Below are 16,231 nucleotides of genomic sequence, written 5' to 3' on the forward strand. Positions count from 1 at the left end.
TCACAACTATTATTGTTGAAATATCTATATCCCCCTTCAGTTTTGCCAACATTTGCCTCATGTACTTTGGAGTTCCTTGATTGGGGGCGTAAACATTTATGGTTATTATTTCCTCTTGGTGAACTGTCCCTTTTATTAATATGTAGGGTCCTTCTTATTCTTTAATGACATCTTTCATTTAAAGTCTATTTTGTCTGATGTTAGTATAGCTACTCCTGCTTTCTTTTGGTCATAGCTTTCATAGAAGATCTTTTCCCATCCTTTCAGTTTCAAACTAACTGTATTCTTGAGTCTAAGATGCATCTCTTGCAAACAGCATATAGATGGATTATATTTTCTGATCCATTCTATGAATCTATATCTTTTAATTGGTAAGCTTAATCCATTAATGTTCAAAGTTATTATTGTAAAAGCAGTTCTTGAATCTACCATCCTATCCTTTAGTTTGTGTCAGATCTATATATTCATTTCCCTCTCTCTCTTTTTATTCTTTAAATTACCCTTACTGTACTCTTTAATTCTGTGCCATCTTCCAGACCTCCCTCTCCTGTCTCTTTTTCTTTTTTTTACCCCAGCTGACAGGACTCCCTTTAGTATTTCTTATAGGACAGGTCTCTTGTGGACTAGTTCTCTCAGTCTTTGTTTGTCTTTGAAGATTTTAATCTTTCCCTCAGTTTTGAAGAACAACTTGGCTGGATAAAGAATTCTTGGCTGGAAGATTTTTTCATTCAGGATCTTAAATATTTCATACCACTGACTTCTTGCTTCCATGGTGTCTTAACTCAGTCTTATGTGATTTCCCTTAAAAAGGAAGAAGTTGATCTCTTTTCTTTTGCTGCTTTTAGGACTTTCTGTTTCTCTTCAATATTTGACAGTTTAATTAGCATGTGTCTTGGAGTAGGCCTATTTATTCTATTTGGAGTTTATGGAGTCTCTTAAATTTGCATACTTATTTCCTTTATAAGGGTTGGGAAATTTTCCCTGATTGCCCTTTACTACTTTCTTCCCCTTCTGGGACACCAGTGTTTCTTATATTTGTATACCTCTTGCTGTTGACCATTTCCTTAAGATCCAATTTCAGTTTTTCCATCTTTCCTGCACTTGTTCTTTTGTGTGCTCTAGTTTAATTGTTCTGTCTTCTAGCTCACTTATTCTTCCTTCTGCTTCTTCAAGTCTGCTATTGTGTGTGTAGTATATTTTTAATTTGGTCTATTATATCTTTCAGCTCTGTGAGATCTGTCATTTTTTTAATTTAATCTTTTGAATTTTTCTTTACACTCTTCTAGTGTCTTCTTGATAACCTTTATTTCTTTACAAATATCCATAAGTAATTATTCTATATTCTGTGTCCCCTCCAGAATTTTGATTTGGTCATTTGGCTGGGCCATTTCTGCCTGGATCTTCATGTGCTTTGTGATTTTCTGTTGTGTTTGGAGCATTTGATTATCTTAATAAAGTGGTTTTGCAAGTTGGTTTCCTTCACTCCTCTAAAGTTTTATATTTACTTGTTTTTTTTAAAACTGTATAATATAACATATATACACAGCAAAGAAAGAAAAAAGCAATAGTTTTCAAAGCACTCTTCAACAAGTAGTTACAGGACAGATCCCAGAGTTTGCCATAGGCTACCATATCACCATCTTAGATTTTTCTTTCTAGCTACTCCAGAACATAAGAGGCTAGAAGGAATAAATATATATATATATATATATATATATATATATATATATATATATATATTTTCATTGCAATCAACATTTTTTTTCTTTTGGTAAAAAATAATGTATATACAAAAAAGCAATCAATTTCAAAGCACAATAACAATTAGTTATAGAACAGATTTCAAAGTTCGGTATGGGTTACAATTCCACTTTTAAGTTTTTACTTGTAACTGCTCTAAGATACTGGAGACTTGTCTTTACTTGGTTTTGCATTGAAGGTTTCCTTTTGCACTTGTTTGTCAGTAATTCCCTGCCAAACCAAGGCCCAGATCTCATACAGGGAGTACAGTTCAACTCAAGGGTCTATTAAAAGTTAGGCTGGGGTGCATGGGTACTTCAGTAGTAGAATGCCTGTCTGCCACATGGAAGACTGGACTTGATTCCTGTCCCCTGAACCCCCAAAATAATAAAATAAAAATATAATGTGGAAAACAAAAATAACAACAAAAAATACACCTCAACAGTAGTAGGATCCAAAGTCAGAAGGAGACAACCTGAGATAAATTTGGAATGAACACAGATTGGGGCCCACAGCAGGGAGAAAAAATTAAAAAATAAATTAAAAAATATATAATAATAAAGAAATATAAAATAAGAAATAAAAAAATTTAATTAATGGATTACCTAACAAATCCCAGACATTGGACTTATTAAATACAGTCTTTAATTAACAGCCTTATAGCACCCACAGGGAGCCCAGAGGTGGGCTGGCCATCCACTATGAAGAGCCAGGCCTCCAGGTGCTGGGAGCAGTCACCCACTGGGTGCTGCGAGGGGCTGTCCCGTTGGGCATAGTGTGTGGTGGATCTGCTGGGCATGGGGCGCTGTAGGTCAGCTGGTCCCCCAGGGCACTGTCAGCTCCCCATGTTCTACTATGGCTCCATTATCCCTTTTCTTCTCATCTCCTGATTCTTTATCTCCTATTCCTCTCCCTCAACTCTTTCCTTTCCTTCTCATTTTGACATCTCTTACATTTTTTTGTCTCCCTCATCATTCTCATACTTCTTCCCTTCTTTTCCATATCTTGGTATTCCTACTTCTTTCAGCTCCCCCCACTCCCATCACTTCCCCCCCTCCTTGGGATTCTAACGTTTTTGCCACCTTAATCTTTGCTTCACTGGAGGGACAGACCCTTGGAGTTGCCTATTCTGCCATTTTTTTGGTTGAAATTTATTTTTATATATTGATTTAATTGATATTCATTCAGCAGTTTTGCTAAGTTCCCCAAACAATTCTAGTAACTTATCTGTAGATATTGGGGTTTTTACAAATAAATATTAACATCATCTGCAAATAATTTCAAACATTGTTTCATCCTATCCAACTCCTCATACTGAAAAATTTAAGGATATTAAATAAGTACAAAAAAATGCAATGTAAAATTAATGCCCATGAACCTACTACCCAATTGATAAATAAAACATTGCTAATAACTTCTTTCTAAGCATCTATTTCTTGATTTTACCCCCAGTACCTATTCTCTAGAGGTAATTGTTTTAACTATTCTCTCACTTTTTTCATCACAGGCATGCTTGTTCATAAATAATGTTTATATAGTTTGATTTTGAGCTTTATAAAAACAGCATTATGATGCTTGTAGTCTTCAGGGCCATGACTTTTGTTCATGCTTCATTTTTCTAAGATTTATTCATATTGTTGCCTGCAGCTGAAGTTAATAAATTTTCACTCCTCTATGATATCTCATTGTGTGTATAAAAGAGCCTTTATTTATGTATGTGTTCTCTTTCCAGATTTATCGTTGCAATTACAAACATTGCTGAATAAAAATTTATCAAAGGCTTATGTCTTGGAGTATAAATGCTTATATGTGCATGTTAAACTTTGTTAATGTCAACTTATTTTCCACAATGGCTTTCGTAAATTTTACTGACTAGCAATTAACGTTGCTCCCCATCCTCACTAATACTTGCTATTATCAGACTTTTCAACTTCTGTGGGTTTAATGACATTATATAGTGGTCTATATTGACGTTCTGTACTAATGACACTGAACAAATCTCCATATAGGCTATTTTGGGGCCATTAGTATTTTTTCCCTCCCTACCCCCGAAATGCTTCTTCATGTCTTTTTACTTATTTTTCTTAGATTGTTTGATGTGCTACAATCGTCTTTTGCAGATTTAGGCTTCTCTTCATTTTTTCAGGGTGGTCTTTTAATAAAGTGTCCTTAATTTTAAAGTAGTTAAATTTAGCAATCTATTTGTCATGATTATTGCTTTTTGTACCTGCTTAGGAAGGGCTTTCATACCCTGGTTTCAGAAAACTATTCTAATATGATTTCTTCTAAGTTTTAAACTTTGGTTTCCCTATTTATCTCCTTTGTCCATCTGTTTTTTTGTGTCTGGTGCAGAGTGTGGATCCAATTTCTTTTTTTCTTTTTATGAAAGATCAACTATCTTAGCACCTCTTATTGAATAGTCTATTTGTTTCCCAAATGATAATACAATGCCATCTCTTTTATGTGTCAAAGTTCCATATCATCTGTCATGTTTCTAGGCTCTCTATTCTATTAAATTGTCCATTTATTTCTATTTCTACACCAGTATTACAATGACTTTACTATAGCTTCATAAATGTTTACATTTTCAGATCTTGATGACTGGATTAGTACTTGAGAAAGCATCTACCTAAGAAGCATCAAGTCTGGTTTTTCAAAGTAAATTCTACTTAAATGAAAGGGATATTTTACCTAAACATTTACATTGAATACAAAGAGGGAACTCTATACAATTCATTCTCCCCACAATTCATTTTCTCTTATAAACATAAACTTCATACAGAAACCAAACATAGACATTATTCCAAAGGAAAGAGCAGGCCAATCTTCCTCAGAAGCATAAATATATAAAATTTCCTATAAAATATTAACAGAATATATAAATGCACACAGAGAAAATTAGGTTTATTCTAGGATGTGAGAAGAGTTTAATATTTTTAAAAACATTAATGTGATTTTATCCCATTAATATGTTAAAAGCAAAAGCCGCATGATCACATCTCAATTGATTCATGGAAAGTATTTGTTAAAAATCAAATACCCATACTTATCAACTCTTAATCCAACAAAGAGAACTAATCAAAAACATACTAAGCATAAAAAATTAGTGGTGAAATTACTAAATCGTGGCGCTTATATAACTGAGAAATTAGGATTCAAGGAATGATTTTAACTGCTGAATCCCTATATACTATTCCTTTTTTGCTTTCTGGTACATTGGAGTAACAGAGGAAAATACCTGAAATTTCTGAATTGTAATCCAGCTGTCTTGATATCTGATAATGGTTGTACAGCCTTTATCTTGTGTCTTTGTAATCATAAAAACCTTGTGACTAACCTTTACTTGTACTCATTTATCCAGTTTTTTGACTTCAGAGTTTGTGATCACAAAAGGCAGCCCTTAATGTTTATGAATGACAGGTCAATCCAGAAATAACCCAACCTAAGTCCAAAGTTATCCTGGTAACCAAAACTGGATCTAACCAAAATGGGCCTGTCTGACATGCACAATACCTTAGACTTTAACCTACAAGTCACCTATACCTCAGAATAATACTAAAAATCACACCCACTATCATATTAAGGCTGCCATTTTCTTACATACATTCTGTGACTAAGCATGTAATCAATCTGCACATACTCAATAATTAAATCACCCCAAATGATATCATTTGGGACCACTGTGCTCATTATCCTAAAACCTGCCCATCTTTTAATACTATAAAATTATCAGAATTACTGGAGTTCAGGGAGACAGATTCTTGGGCTGATAGGTCATCTGATCTCTTACTACATATCTAGTAATAAACTTTTTCTCTCTTTGAATCTCTGGTGTCTCAGGAATCAGTCTTTTGAGAGCATCGGGCAAAAGAATCCAATGCCTTTGTTCAATAACACTAATAAGTTGTGGAACCAGGATTTAAACTCAGGCTGATAAGTTTAAATCAGTCTGATAACTCCAGGCCATTTTCTTACTGTTCTTCTATAAAAATAAATAGTAGGGTGCATGGGTGGTTCAGCAGTAGAATGCTCACCTTTTATGTGGGAGACCCGGGTTTGATTCCTGGACCATGTACCACCACCCCCCAAAAATAGTATAAGATGATCAGGTTTATAGGTATAAGGGAAACCTTAAAACTCCCCAAAATATAGTTTTTGAATGCCAAATACTGTGACCATATGCAAAAACACTAAGTAAAGCAAAAGTAGGAGTGAACTATGAAAAGAAAATGAAATTTGTAAAATAGAAATGAAAAAAAACAAAACAACAACAAAGAAAAACTTAAATTTAAGCCAAAAATTAAATTACATATAAATGAATTTAGCTACATATAGCTAAAACTGGATTGGAGGAAAATATATACTTTCATAAGAGTTTATTATAAAAATAAAAATATGAATTAAGTATTAGCTTAAAAACTAGAAAAAAGCTAAAATGGACAAAATAGAAATTTAAAAAGAGTTTAAAAAAACATTAAAATCAAAGGCTGAAACTTCAAAATGATGTACATTTAGAAAAGCTGCTGGGGAAGCTAGGGTAAGATAAAAGGAAGGGAAAAAATTCTCCCAAAATAAACTATATTGGGAGTGTGAAATGAGATGCAATTACAGTTAAAGAATAGAATAAAATAATTATGTTCAATGTTATGAAAATACAAATTAACATGCATATTCTGTGAATTAAGTCAAGGAATAATGGACAAATAACTGAAAAGGTTGTTAAAGCTCTACCAGGAAAAATATGACAAGCATAAATGCTTTCATAAGCTGAGATCTAACTGCCAAGGACTGGATAATTACTATGCTATCTGAACTATTTTAAAGGATTTCAAGTTTCAGACTGTCAATCGAGCATACACATTAATTTCTCTTTCCTAAAATCTCTTTGAAATGGCCTATATACGAAAGGGAGTAAATCCTTAAAAATATGCAGAATGAAGGTGGTGGTAGGAATCGGGATGGGAACCAGCTGACTTCAAATTCTGTTAACTTTTTGGAAGAGAGAAGGATGACTGGGTGTTGGTAATAAATAGCTGGCCAGGGAAAGAGCTGATTTCCTAACAGTCTATTAATCCAACAGGCAAAGTCCCAGAGAGGCTCCAAACATGCAACTGGCAGTTATGGCTGGGATGAACAGTATTTAGAATATTTCATAAAAGTTTTGTACAGATGAGAGATTTATTTACCACCCCCTCACTCCAATCTATATTAATAAAAGGATTTCTTCATTCATAAGTATAAAAAAATTGACAGAGGCTCAATCTAACTTTATTTTATGCCAGCCAGACAAGCCTCCTTTCTGTTCTTTAAACATGTAAAGCTCTTCATTGATTTGGGCTTTTGTTCCTGCTCTTGCATCAATTTGAGATATTTTCCCTCCAGCTCTTCACTGACTGGCTCAACCTCGTTCTTTTATTCATCATATCTAAAAACATTCTGCAGAGATATCCTTCTTAAGTATTCCATCTGAAGTAGCCTCTCTAAGTTTCTAGCTCATTACCCTGTTATTTCCTTTGTCTATTTCTACATGAAGTTATTGGTTTTATTTATTTACCTTTACAGATTTTTCCATCTACCACCACACTTAAGAATATAAGCTCCATGAAAGTAGGGACCAATACTGTTACTTCAGTGTCTGGAATGGTGCCTGGCATATACTAAGTGTTTAAAATATATTTATTGAATGAAAGGAAAAAAGATAAACAGAGTTGGAGAAAGTTCAATGGCAGAGAGATGAGCAAAGACAGCAATTGACAATGACAGAAACAGAATTAATCCAGAGAATAAACAGAAAAAGAAAAAAAAGTATGTGTATGAATCTTTTTTATCTCTCAAAACGACTACGTGAGTGTGCATGTATATATGTATGTATGTATATACATATATTGGTAAGTTGTGATATTATAATATATACTATCTTGGTTCAAAAGCAACCATTAAGCAAACAAAAAGACAATCCGCAATCTGGGAGAAAATATTTGCAAACCTTATATATGATAAATAACTTGTACTCAGAATATAGAAAGAACACTTACAACACAATAGTAAGAAGATTTCAAAATGAGCAGATTTGAATAGGCTTTTCATCAAAGAAGACATATGAATGGCTAATTAGCACATGAAGATATGATCAATATCAATTATTAGGGAAATGCAAAATTAAAATCACAAATGAGATACCATTTTACACCTAACCATAGTGCTATAATTGAAAAGACAGAAAATAACAAGTGTTAAGAAGGATGTAGAGAAAATGGATCCCTCATAACATTGTGGAGGGAATGTCAATGCTGCAGCTGCTGTGGAAAACAGTTTGGTGGCTCCTTAAAAGTTAAACATAGAATTACTATAGCAATTCTACTCCAATCTGGTCATGACTATGAAATTTATCTTAGATTTTATTTTGAGGTTTCATTTTTCCCCCTCAGTCTGTGAAAATAACTTTGGTATAGAAAAATACTCAAAACAGGAAGCCTACCTGTTTCAATCAGAGGAAACACAGGTTCCCCTTATCTTCCAACATCTGAGTTTAAATGTGGAGATCTGAGAAGGAATAGCATAGGTTGTTGCTGGAGACTTGGAGAGCCCCAGATACTCACATGCTTTACTGCAGTTCAGGTATGTGCTTCGAAATTTCTTGGAACACAGTTTTTTCAGCTCATAGTTATCAAAGAATTTGCTGATACTCATTGCAAAGTTGTAATTAGGAAGCAGCATTAATAAATTATATATGATTGCTTTGGTGGATTTAGGCAAGTCAAACTCTGTGATTTAAAAGATGATAGATTATCTTTAATTATAAGTAAGGAACTTCCCCACAGCAACAAACTTCCCCCAAATGAACAAATCATTCTCAAATAATTACAAATCTAGCAGATAATCCTTGAAAACAAACTAGTTATTGGTCATTAAGCTGGTTCACTTTGGAAGTTTGTAGCACGGACTTGTCAGTTGGAGAGTTTGAGAGGGGAATTTTGGTAACAGTATTTCCCTAGGACTTGTGTTCCTGTCATTTGAGACAAACAGGAAACCAATATTAAGTATTTTTTTCACATTTCCAATCCTGCTTGTACAGTAAGAGAATAAACTATGATAGAACATATAGCCTAGGCTTCAACAGTGCGAAAGAATATGCAAAATTCTACCTGCTTTTAGAGGAGATCCATCTTTAGAGAAGTGAATTTATAGGCAACTGAGGTTTCTCCAAAGAATAAATATAATCCATAATTGATGGTGACTATATCATGACTCAGTTTAGATTACTGGAAGTGTGGAAAAGGCTAGATCTAAGCTAAAATGTATTTATGAGGTACTTTGAGGTCATAAAAATGGCCATTCAAGTATGATACTGGATAAAAGAAGTCTCTAAGAGGTGAAGCAATTAAGGGCCCAACAATGGCAATGTGCCCCTGAATAGCTCATGGTTTAGTGAAATGAGAAAAGCTGTTAAGGAAGGATTCCTTAAGGAAATTGGTTAGGCATTTAAATTGATAAACAAAATGTGAGAAGGTCTCGGTGGTGTGAAGGGTAAGAGCCTTTTACTTCTCCGTGTAGTCTATAAATACCTTCTCATCTCTGAAGAGTGGAGGAAGGGCTTCCTGGGTAAGACGGATTAAGATAATATATTTTGACTTCACTTGCAATTTTCTATTTATTTTCTAGGTTATATTTCAAATATGTCATTTAGATTATGTTCTGGATTACTAATTATTACTTCTCTCTGTTCTGAATTTCTCCATTTAATTCTTTTTTTTTTTTTTTTTTTTAAAGGAAAGACAGAGAGAAGGAAGGAAGGATAGAAGGAAGGAAGGAAGGAAGAAAGGGAAACATTTTTAAACATTTTCTTGTTTTATTGTATTCTGTTTCTCCGTTTTTGTTACATGGGCTGGGGCCGGGAATCGAACCGAGGTCCTCCGGCATAGCAGGCAAGCACTTTGCCCGCTGAGCCACCGCGGCCCGCCCTCCATTTAATTCTTAATTTCAAATATATTTTTGATCTCTGAAAGTTCCATTTGTTTCCTTTAAAATATGTTTTAAAAAATGTTTAGTTTTTTACTTATATTGTCAAACCTCATTGGTGTTTTGAATATATGTTAAATGCACTGTTTTATATTATCCTATACATACTGTATTTGAAATATTTGTTGGTATTATTCTTAGTGTTATTTTTCAACCAGGCTTTACCTCTATAGTTCCTTGCTTTATGTGCTTAGTTGTACTGATGTGAGTTTATGTTCCTTAGAAATTTTTTATGAGGTTAAGTTTAAAGCTGTTGTGCCAGTTTGAAACTATTATGTTATCCCAGAAAAGCCATATTTTAATTCTGATCCAATCTCGTGGGGCCAGACCTATTCTTTAGGGTGGGAAACTTTGTTTCCATGGAGATGTGACACACCCAAGTGTGGGTGTGACCTTTTGATTAGATAGAGATGTGACTCTGCCCATTAAAAGGTGGGTCTTGATTAGTTTACTGGAGTCCTTTAAAATTGGAAACATTTTGTAGACTGCTCAGACCCAACATGAGACTCAGATATTTGGGAATGTAGAAAGAAAATATTCCCAGAGAAGCTCTTTGAACCAGAAGCCAAAGACCCCAGCAGTCACCAGCCATATGTTTTCCCAGCTGATAGAAATATTCTTGAACCATTGACCTTTTTTGAGTCAAGTTATCTTTCTCTGGATGCCTTAGTTTGAACATTTTATGGCCTTAGTAACTGTAAACTTAATAAATTCCGTTTATAAAAACCAACCCTTTTCTGGTATATTGCATTTTGGCAGTATTTGGCAAACCCCAACTGATTTTTTTATACTGATGATAGCATGTTGATTGGACCTAGTGAGCAAGAAGTAGCAACTACTCTAGACTTATTGGTAGGACATTTGTATGTCAGGGGATGGGAGATAAATCCAACAAAAATACATGATCCTTCTACCTTAGTGAAATTTCTAGGTGTCCAGTGGTATGGGCACATAGAGATACCGCTTCTAAGGTGACAGATGAGCTGTTGCATCTGGCCCCTACTATGACCAAAAAAAGGGCAGAATGCCTGGTTTGCCTCTTTGGATTTGGGAGACAACATATTCCTCATTTGGGTGTGCTACTCTGGCCCATTTGCTGAGTGATCAGAGAAGCTGCTAGTTGTGGGTGGGGACCAGAACAAGAGGAGGCTCTGCCACAGGTCCAGGCTGCTATACAAGCTACTCTGCCAATTGGGCCACATGATCCAGCAGATCCAACGGTGCTGGAAGTGTCCACGGCAAATAAGGATGCTGTCTGGAGCCTTTGGAGAATCACAACAGAGTCCCTTAGGATTTTGGAGAAAGCCTTTACATCTGCTGCAGACAACTACTCCTCCCTTGAGAAGTAGTTTTTAGCCTGCTACTGGGCCTTAGTAGAGAGACTGAGTGCTTAACCATGGGCCACCAAGTTACCATGAGACCTGAGCTGCTTATCACTTGTCTGACCCACCAAGCCATAAAGTTGGGCATGCACTGCAGCACTCGATCATAAAATGGAAATGGTATATATGAGATAGGGCCAGAGCAAGTCCAGAAGGCACAAGTAAGTTATGTGAGAAAGTGGCCAAAATGCTGATGGTCTGCACTTCTGCCACATTACCTTCTCTTTCCCAGAACAGAGCTATGGCCTCTTGGGGGGCTCCTTATAGTCAGTTGACTGAAGAAGAGAAAATTTGGGCCTGCTTTACAGATGGTTCTACAGCCCTTTTCTAGTATGTCCTTGAAGGACAGTGGTGAGGGAAAATCCTCCTAATGAATGGAACTTTGAGCAGTGCACCTGGTTGTTCATTTTTCTTGGAAGGAGAACTGGCCAGAGGTTCACTTTTATACTGACTCATGGCTGTTGCTAATGGTTTTGCTGGATGGTCAGGGACTTGGAATGAATATGATTGGAAAACTGGTGACACAGAGGAATGGGAAGGAGGTATACGGATAGACCTTTCTGAGTGGGCAAAAAGCATGAAAATATTTGTGTCCCATGTGAATGCTCATCAGAGGGTGACTTCAGCAGAGGAAAGTTTTAATAATCAAGTGGATAAGATGACCCATTCTCTTTCCTCAGCCACTCCTGCCATTGCCCAATGGGCTCATGAACAAAGTCGGCATGGTGGTATGGATGGAGGTTATTCATGGGCTTAACAAAATGGACTTCCACTCACCAAGGCTGATCTGGCTATGGCCACTTTGAGTGCTGACTGCCAGCAGCAGAGACCCACACTCAGTCGCTGATATTGCACCATTCCCCGAGTGATCAGCCTACTACTCGGTGGCAGGTTGATTATACTGGACAACTTCCATCATGGAAGGGGCAGCAATTTGTTCTAATTGGAATAGACAGATACTCCAGATATGGGTTTGCCTTCCCTGCATGCAGTGTTTCCGCCAAAATGACAACCATGGATTTACGGAATGCCTTATCCACTCTCATGGTATTCCACACAGCATTGCTTCTGATCAAGGAACCCACTTCACAGCAAATGAAGTGCAGGAATGGGCACATGATCATGGAATTCTCTGGTCTTACCAAATTCCTCATCATTCAGAGGGAGCTGGGTTGATAGAATTGGTGGAAAAGTCTTTTGAAGACCCAATTATGGTGCCACCTAGGTGGCAGTACCTTGTGAGGCTGAGGCAATATTCTCCAGGAGGCTGTGTATGCTCTGAATCAGTATCCACTCTATGGTGTTGTTTCTCCCATAGCCAGGATTCATGGGTTCAGGAATCAAGGGGTGGGAATGGGAGTACCACCACTCACTATCACCCCTAGTGATCCACTAAAAAATTTTTGCTTCCTATCCCTGAAACCTTAAACTCTGCCAGTCTACAGGTCTTAGCTACCCAGGAGTGCTCTTACCAAGAAACACAATGATTCCATTGATTTGGAAGTTAGGACTGCCACCTGGCGTCTTTGGGTTTTTCACGCCTCTGAATCAACATGCAAGGAAGGGGATTACTATACTGGCTGAGGTGATGGATCCTGACTATCAAGGGGAAATAGAATTGCAACTACACAATGGAGTTAAAGGAGAGTTTTCCTGGAGTACAGGAGATCCCCTATGGGATCTCTTAGTACTACCATGCCCTGTGATTAAAGTCAATAGAAAACTGCAACCCAATGCAGGCAGGACTACCAATGGCCCAGAAATTTCAGGAATGAAGTTTGGGTCACCCCACTCCTGGTACCAAAATCTGTTTTGGTTTGCTAAATGCTGCTGGAATACAATATAGCAGAAATTGCTTGGCTTTTATGAATGGAATTTATTAAGTTACAAGTTTACAGTTCTCAGGCCATAAAAATGTCCAAACTAAGGCATCCAGAGAAAAATACCTTGTGTCAACAAAGGTCAATGAATCCAGAACACCTCTGAAGCTGGGAAGGCATGTGGCTGGTAACTGCTGGAGTCTTTGGCTTCTGGTTTCAAACAGCTTTCCTAGGGATATTTTCCTTCTGTGTCCCCAAATGCCTGAGTCTCATGTTGGGTCTGAGCATTCTCCAAAATGTTTCCAATTTTAAAGGACTCTAGTAAACTAATCAGGGCCCATCTTGAATGGGTGGAGTCACATCTCCATCCAATCAAAAGGCCACACCCTTAATGGGGCGCATCACATCTCCACAGAAATAATCTAAGGAAAAGGTCCACTCACAACTGGGCCTGCCACATCTCCATGGAAATAATCCAATCAAAGTTTCCCACCCTAAACAACAGGTCTGGCCCCACAATACTGGGTCAGGATTAAAACATGGCTTTTCTGGGGGTACATAATACTTTCAAATTGGCACAGATTTATCCTTTAGGAGGTATATGCACTACAAACTGGGGACTACTTTAAAGTGAAGGGGATACTTTAAAGTGGATTACCATCTTAAGACTTCTGGCTTACACAGGTCTTTTTTTATACCTAGAGATACATATTTTATATACACATACTACCCAAAGGATGTATATGCAAATGTAGGGTTTAATACCTTCCTCTGTGCCCCATTCAGGCTACATAAGGCAAGAGCATGACCATGAGGATTCCTAATTTCAGTTCCTTGTTAGAGTCTGCATTCTGAAATTTCTTCTCATCTTTTTTTTTGTGTGTGTTTTAATATTTTATTAGAGAAGTTGGAAGTTGAAGTTCAATATTGATGGTAACATAATTTTCTCTTTGTTCAGAGGAACACAGAATCGATTTGTACAAGCATATACAAGAACTCAGTTGGTGCTGTGTGTACTAAAATCAGAAATCTGATTAGTTCTAAACTACCAGGCTTCCATGCTCTCAGCTTTGGTAGCATGGCTCCATTCCCAACAGAATGCTTTTTGTCATGCACCCATGACATTTTTTTTTTTTTTTACATGGGCATGCACCGGGAATCGAACTCGTGTCCTTGGGCATGGCAGGCAAGCATTCTTACCTGCTGAGCCACCGTGGCCTGCCCCACCCATGACATCTTAATAAGGCATTTTACAAATTAAAAAAAATATTTTATCCAACATATTTTGTTGTTTTAAGTAGGACAATTCACCATATTCAGTCTACCATAGGAGTCTGGACATGGAAGTTTCCACTGAATTTCTAAGTGCCAAATCCAATTGCCAAATACCACATTTAAAAATTTTCCCCTTTATGTCACTCTCTAATCTCCTCCACTATGCTTTTCATCCCAGGAGACTTAGCTGTATGGACTAAATCAAGGGACTTCTTTACTCTCTAGCTTCTGGTTGGGCAAGGATCCTGGAGAGAGGGAGGCTATACTATTGCATTCAGTGTGTGAAAATTTATCAAACTGTACATTTATGGTCTCTGCATTTTTCTTTATGTCTGTTATACATCAATAAATAGTAAAAATAAGAATACATTCTTAAAGAGCTCTGCATTGACTGTCTTCTGTAGGATGAAGAAGATGGTAGGGGTTGTTGCAACTGAATTTGGTTCCTTGACATCAGTGGGAATACCACATTCCAGAAAGTAGTAGCCAGGGAACAGAAGTTAAGTATTAGATAGAAGCAAGGTGGGAACTATAAGCAACAGGGTCAGATGGTAATCAGATTGTTTTCAACCACAGGGATGGAATTAATTTCCTAAATTCAATATCTCTTGCAGACAAATTATATTATAGTTCAAGAATAAACTTAACAGGTTTAGAGGCCCACATCCCAGGAGAAGAGAATTCGTTATTGGCAACTGGCATTCATAAAATCTGCTGTATCTGGGTTTAAAATAGAGTGAAATCAAGGTTGTTACTTTAGTATACCTCTGGCAGCAGATAGAGCTCATTCCTCTGAATTAAGAAGAACACACCATGGCCAGACAAGAAATTGTTTCAGAAATGAACACAATTACCAAGATTAACATCTCTAGTTCATCTCACTTCTGGTAGGGGAACCTGAAGTCTTTGTAGTCTGGCTGCCTACAGGAAGGCAGACTCTCTGAGGGAGGGAGATACTGCTATGAGAAATGACATTGGTGCAAAAGAGTCCAAAGGTCTAAGTCAGCAGCAGAGAGGAAATTTAGAAAGGAAATACTCATAAGACAGAGTGGGTGACATGAGCAATTTGTGGGGCAGATTACCAGTAGAACTATTGTCAATCTTTAGCAACAAAGTCATTAACTCAAGGAATGAGCACCAATGCATAATTATACTTGTCTTTCAGCCAACTATGTAGGCTCAACTTCTACACATTGCATGATACAACCCCTTGGATAGGGGTTCAAAGGAATATAAAAACCATGTTTAACCCATGTACTACGTCTAGTTTTATGGGCGGCCAAGGCCTAAAATCAGGAACAAGGCTGGAAGCCTGTTTTTATGGAGTTCTCTTTAGGCAGGACTAAATTGCTTAACACAGTTCCAAATTCATGTTTATGGAGAATGTCAACAAAGGAATGCTCTAAAAACAAACAAAACAAGCAAGTAAGCAACCAAACAAACATGTCCTATTTGTGATCATCATCAACTGAGTGAGCTTCTCATTAAACTTCATAATCAGAGAAGGAAGGTAGGAAGAACCTATTCCAGGAATCCTGCTGAAACCAGGTCTGAAAGGAAGGAAACTGGTTTCATGATAATTGAACTGTTGCATATTTTGTTGTTTCCTTGTGAGACTATCTTGTTAGGAGGCTCAATATTACAGGCTTCTTCATGAAATTAAGGAGGAGTCATACCATAGGATCTCCCACTCTCCAGTCTCCGAACCTTTTTTAAAAATGCTACTAAGATGTTAAAATTAAAAGAGCTCTTAGGTGAGGCCTAGTGGATGGGGGGTGGGTAATTCAAAGGAAAAGAAAATGAATGTTTTGAACTCTTGTGCTGTAATCTTTTACCCTTTTATCTTTTTCTTTCATGAATCCAGAGTGATACTGAGTCCTGTTTCTTCAGAGGATTTGGCTTCTTACTCACTTTCTCTCTTTTTTTCTGTCTCTGTCTTTTCCTCTCTCACCTTCTCCCTCCCCCAACCTTGTTCTCTCATATACCCACTCAATA

The 16,231-nt window shown here is 36.8% G+C and overlaps 1 protein-coding gene across 7 annotated transcripts in view; it reads right to left on the reverse strand.

Moving 5' to 3' along the window:
• LOC143667399 (phospholipid-transporting ATPase ABCA3-like) overlaps positions 1–16,231 on the reverse strand; it is a 324,917-nt gene that overhangs the window by 81,458 nt on the left and 227,228 nt on the right. For all 7 annotated transcript variants that reach the window (XM_077141587.1, XM_077141586.1, XM_077141582.1 and 4 more), the window contains one exon: positions 8,340–8,504. In XM_077141587.1, the coding sequence (XP_076997702.1) occupies positions 8,340–8,504 (165 nt within the window). The remainder of the gene's footprint in view (positions 1–8,339; positions 8,505–16,231) is intronic.

The sequence above is a fragment of the Tamandua tetradactyla genome, chromosome 23, assembly GCF_023851605.1.
Source record: "Tamandua tetradactyla isolate mTamTet1 chromosome 23, mTamTet1.pri, whole genome shotgun sequence".
NCBI lineage: Eukaryota > Metazoa > Chordata > Mammalia > Pilosa > Myrmecophagidae > Tamandua > Tamandua tetradactyla.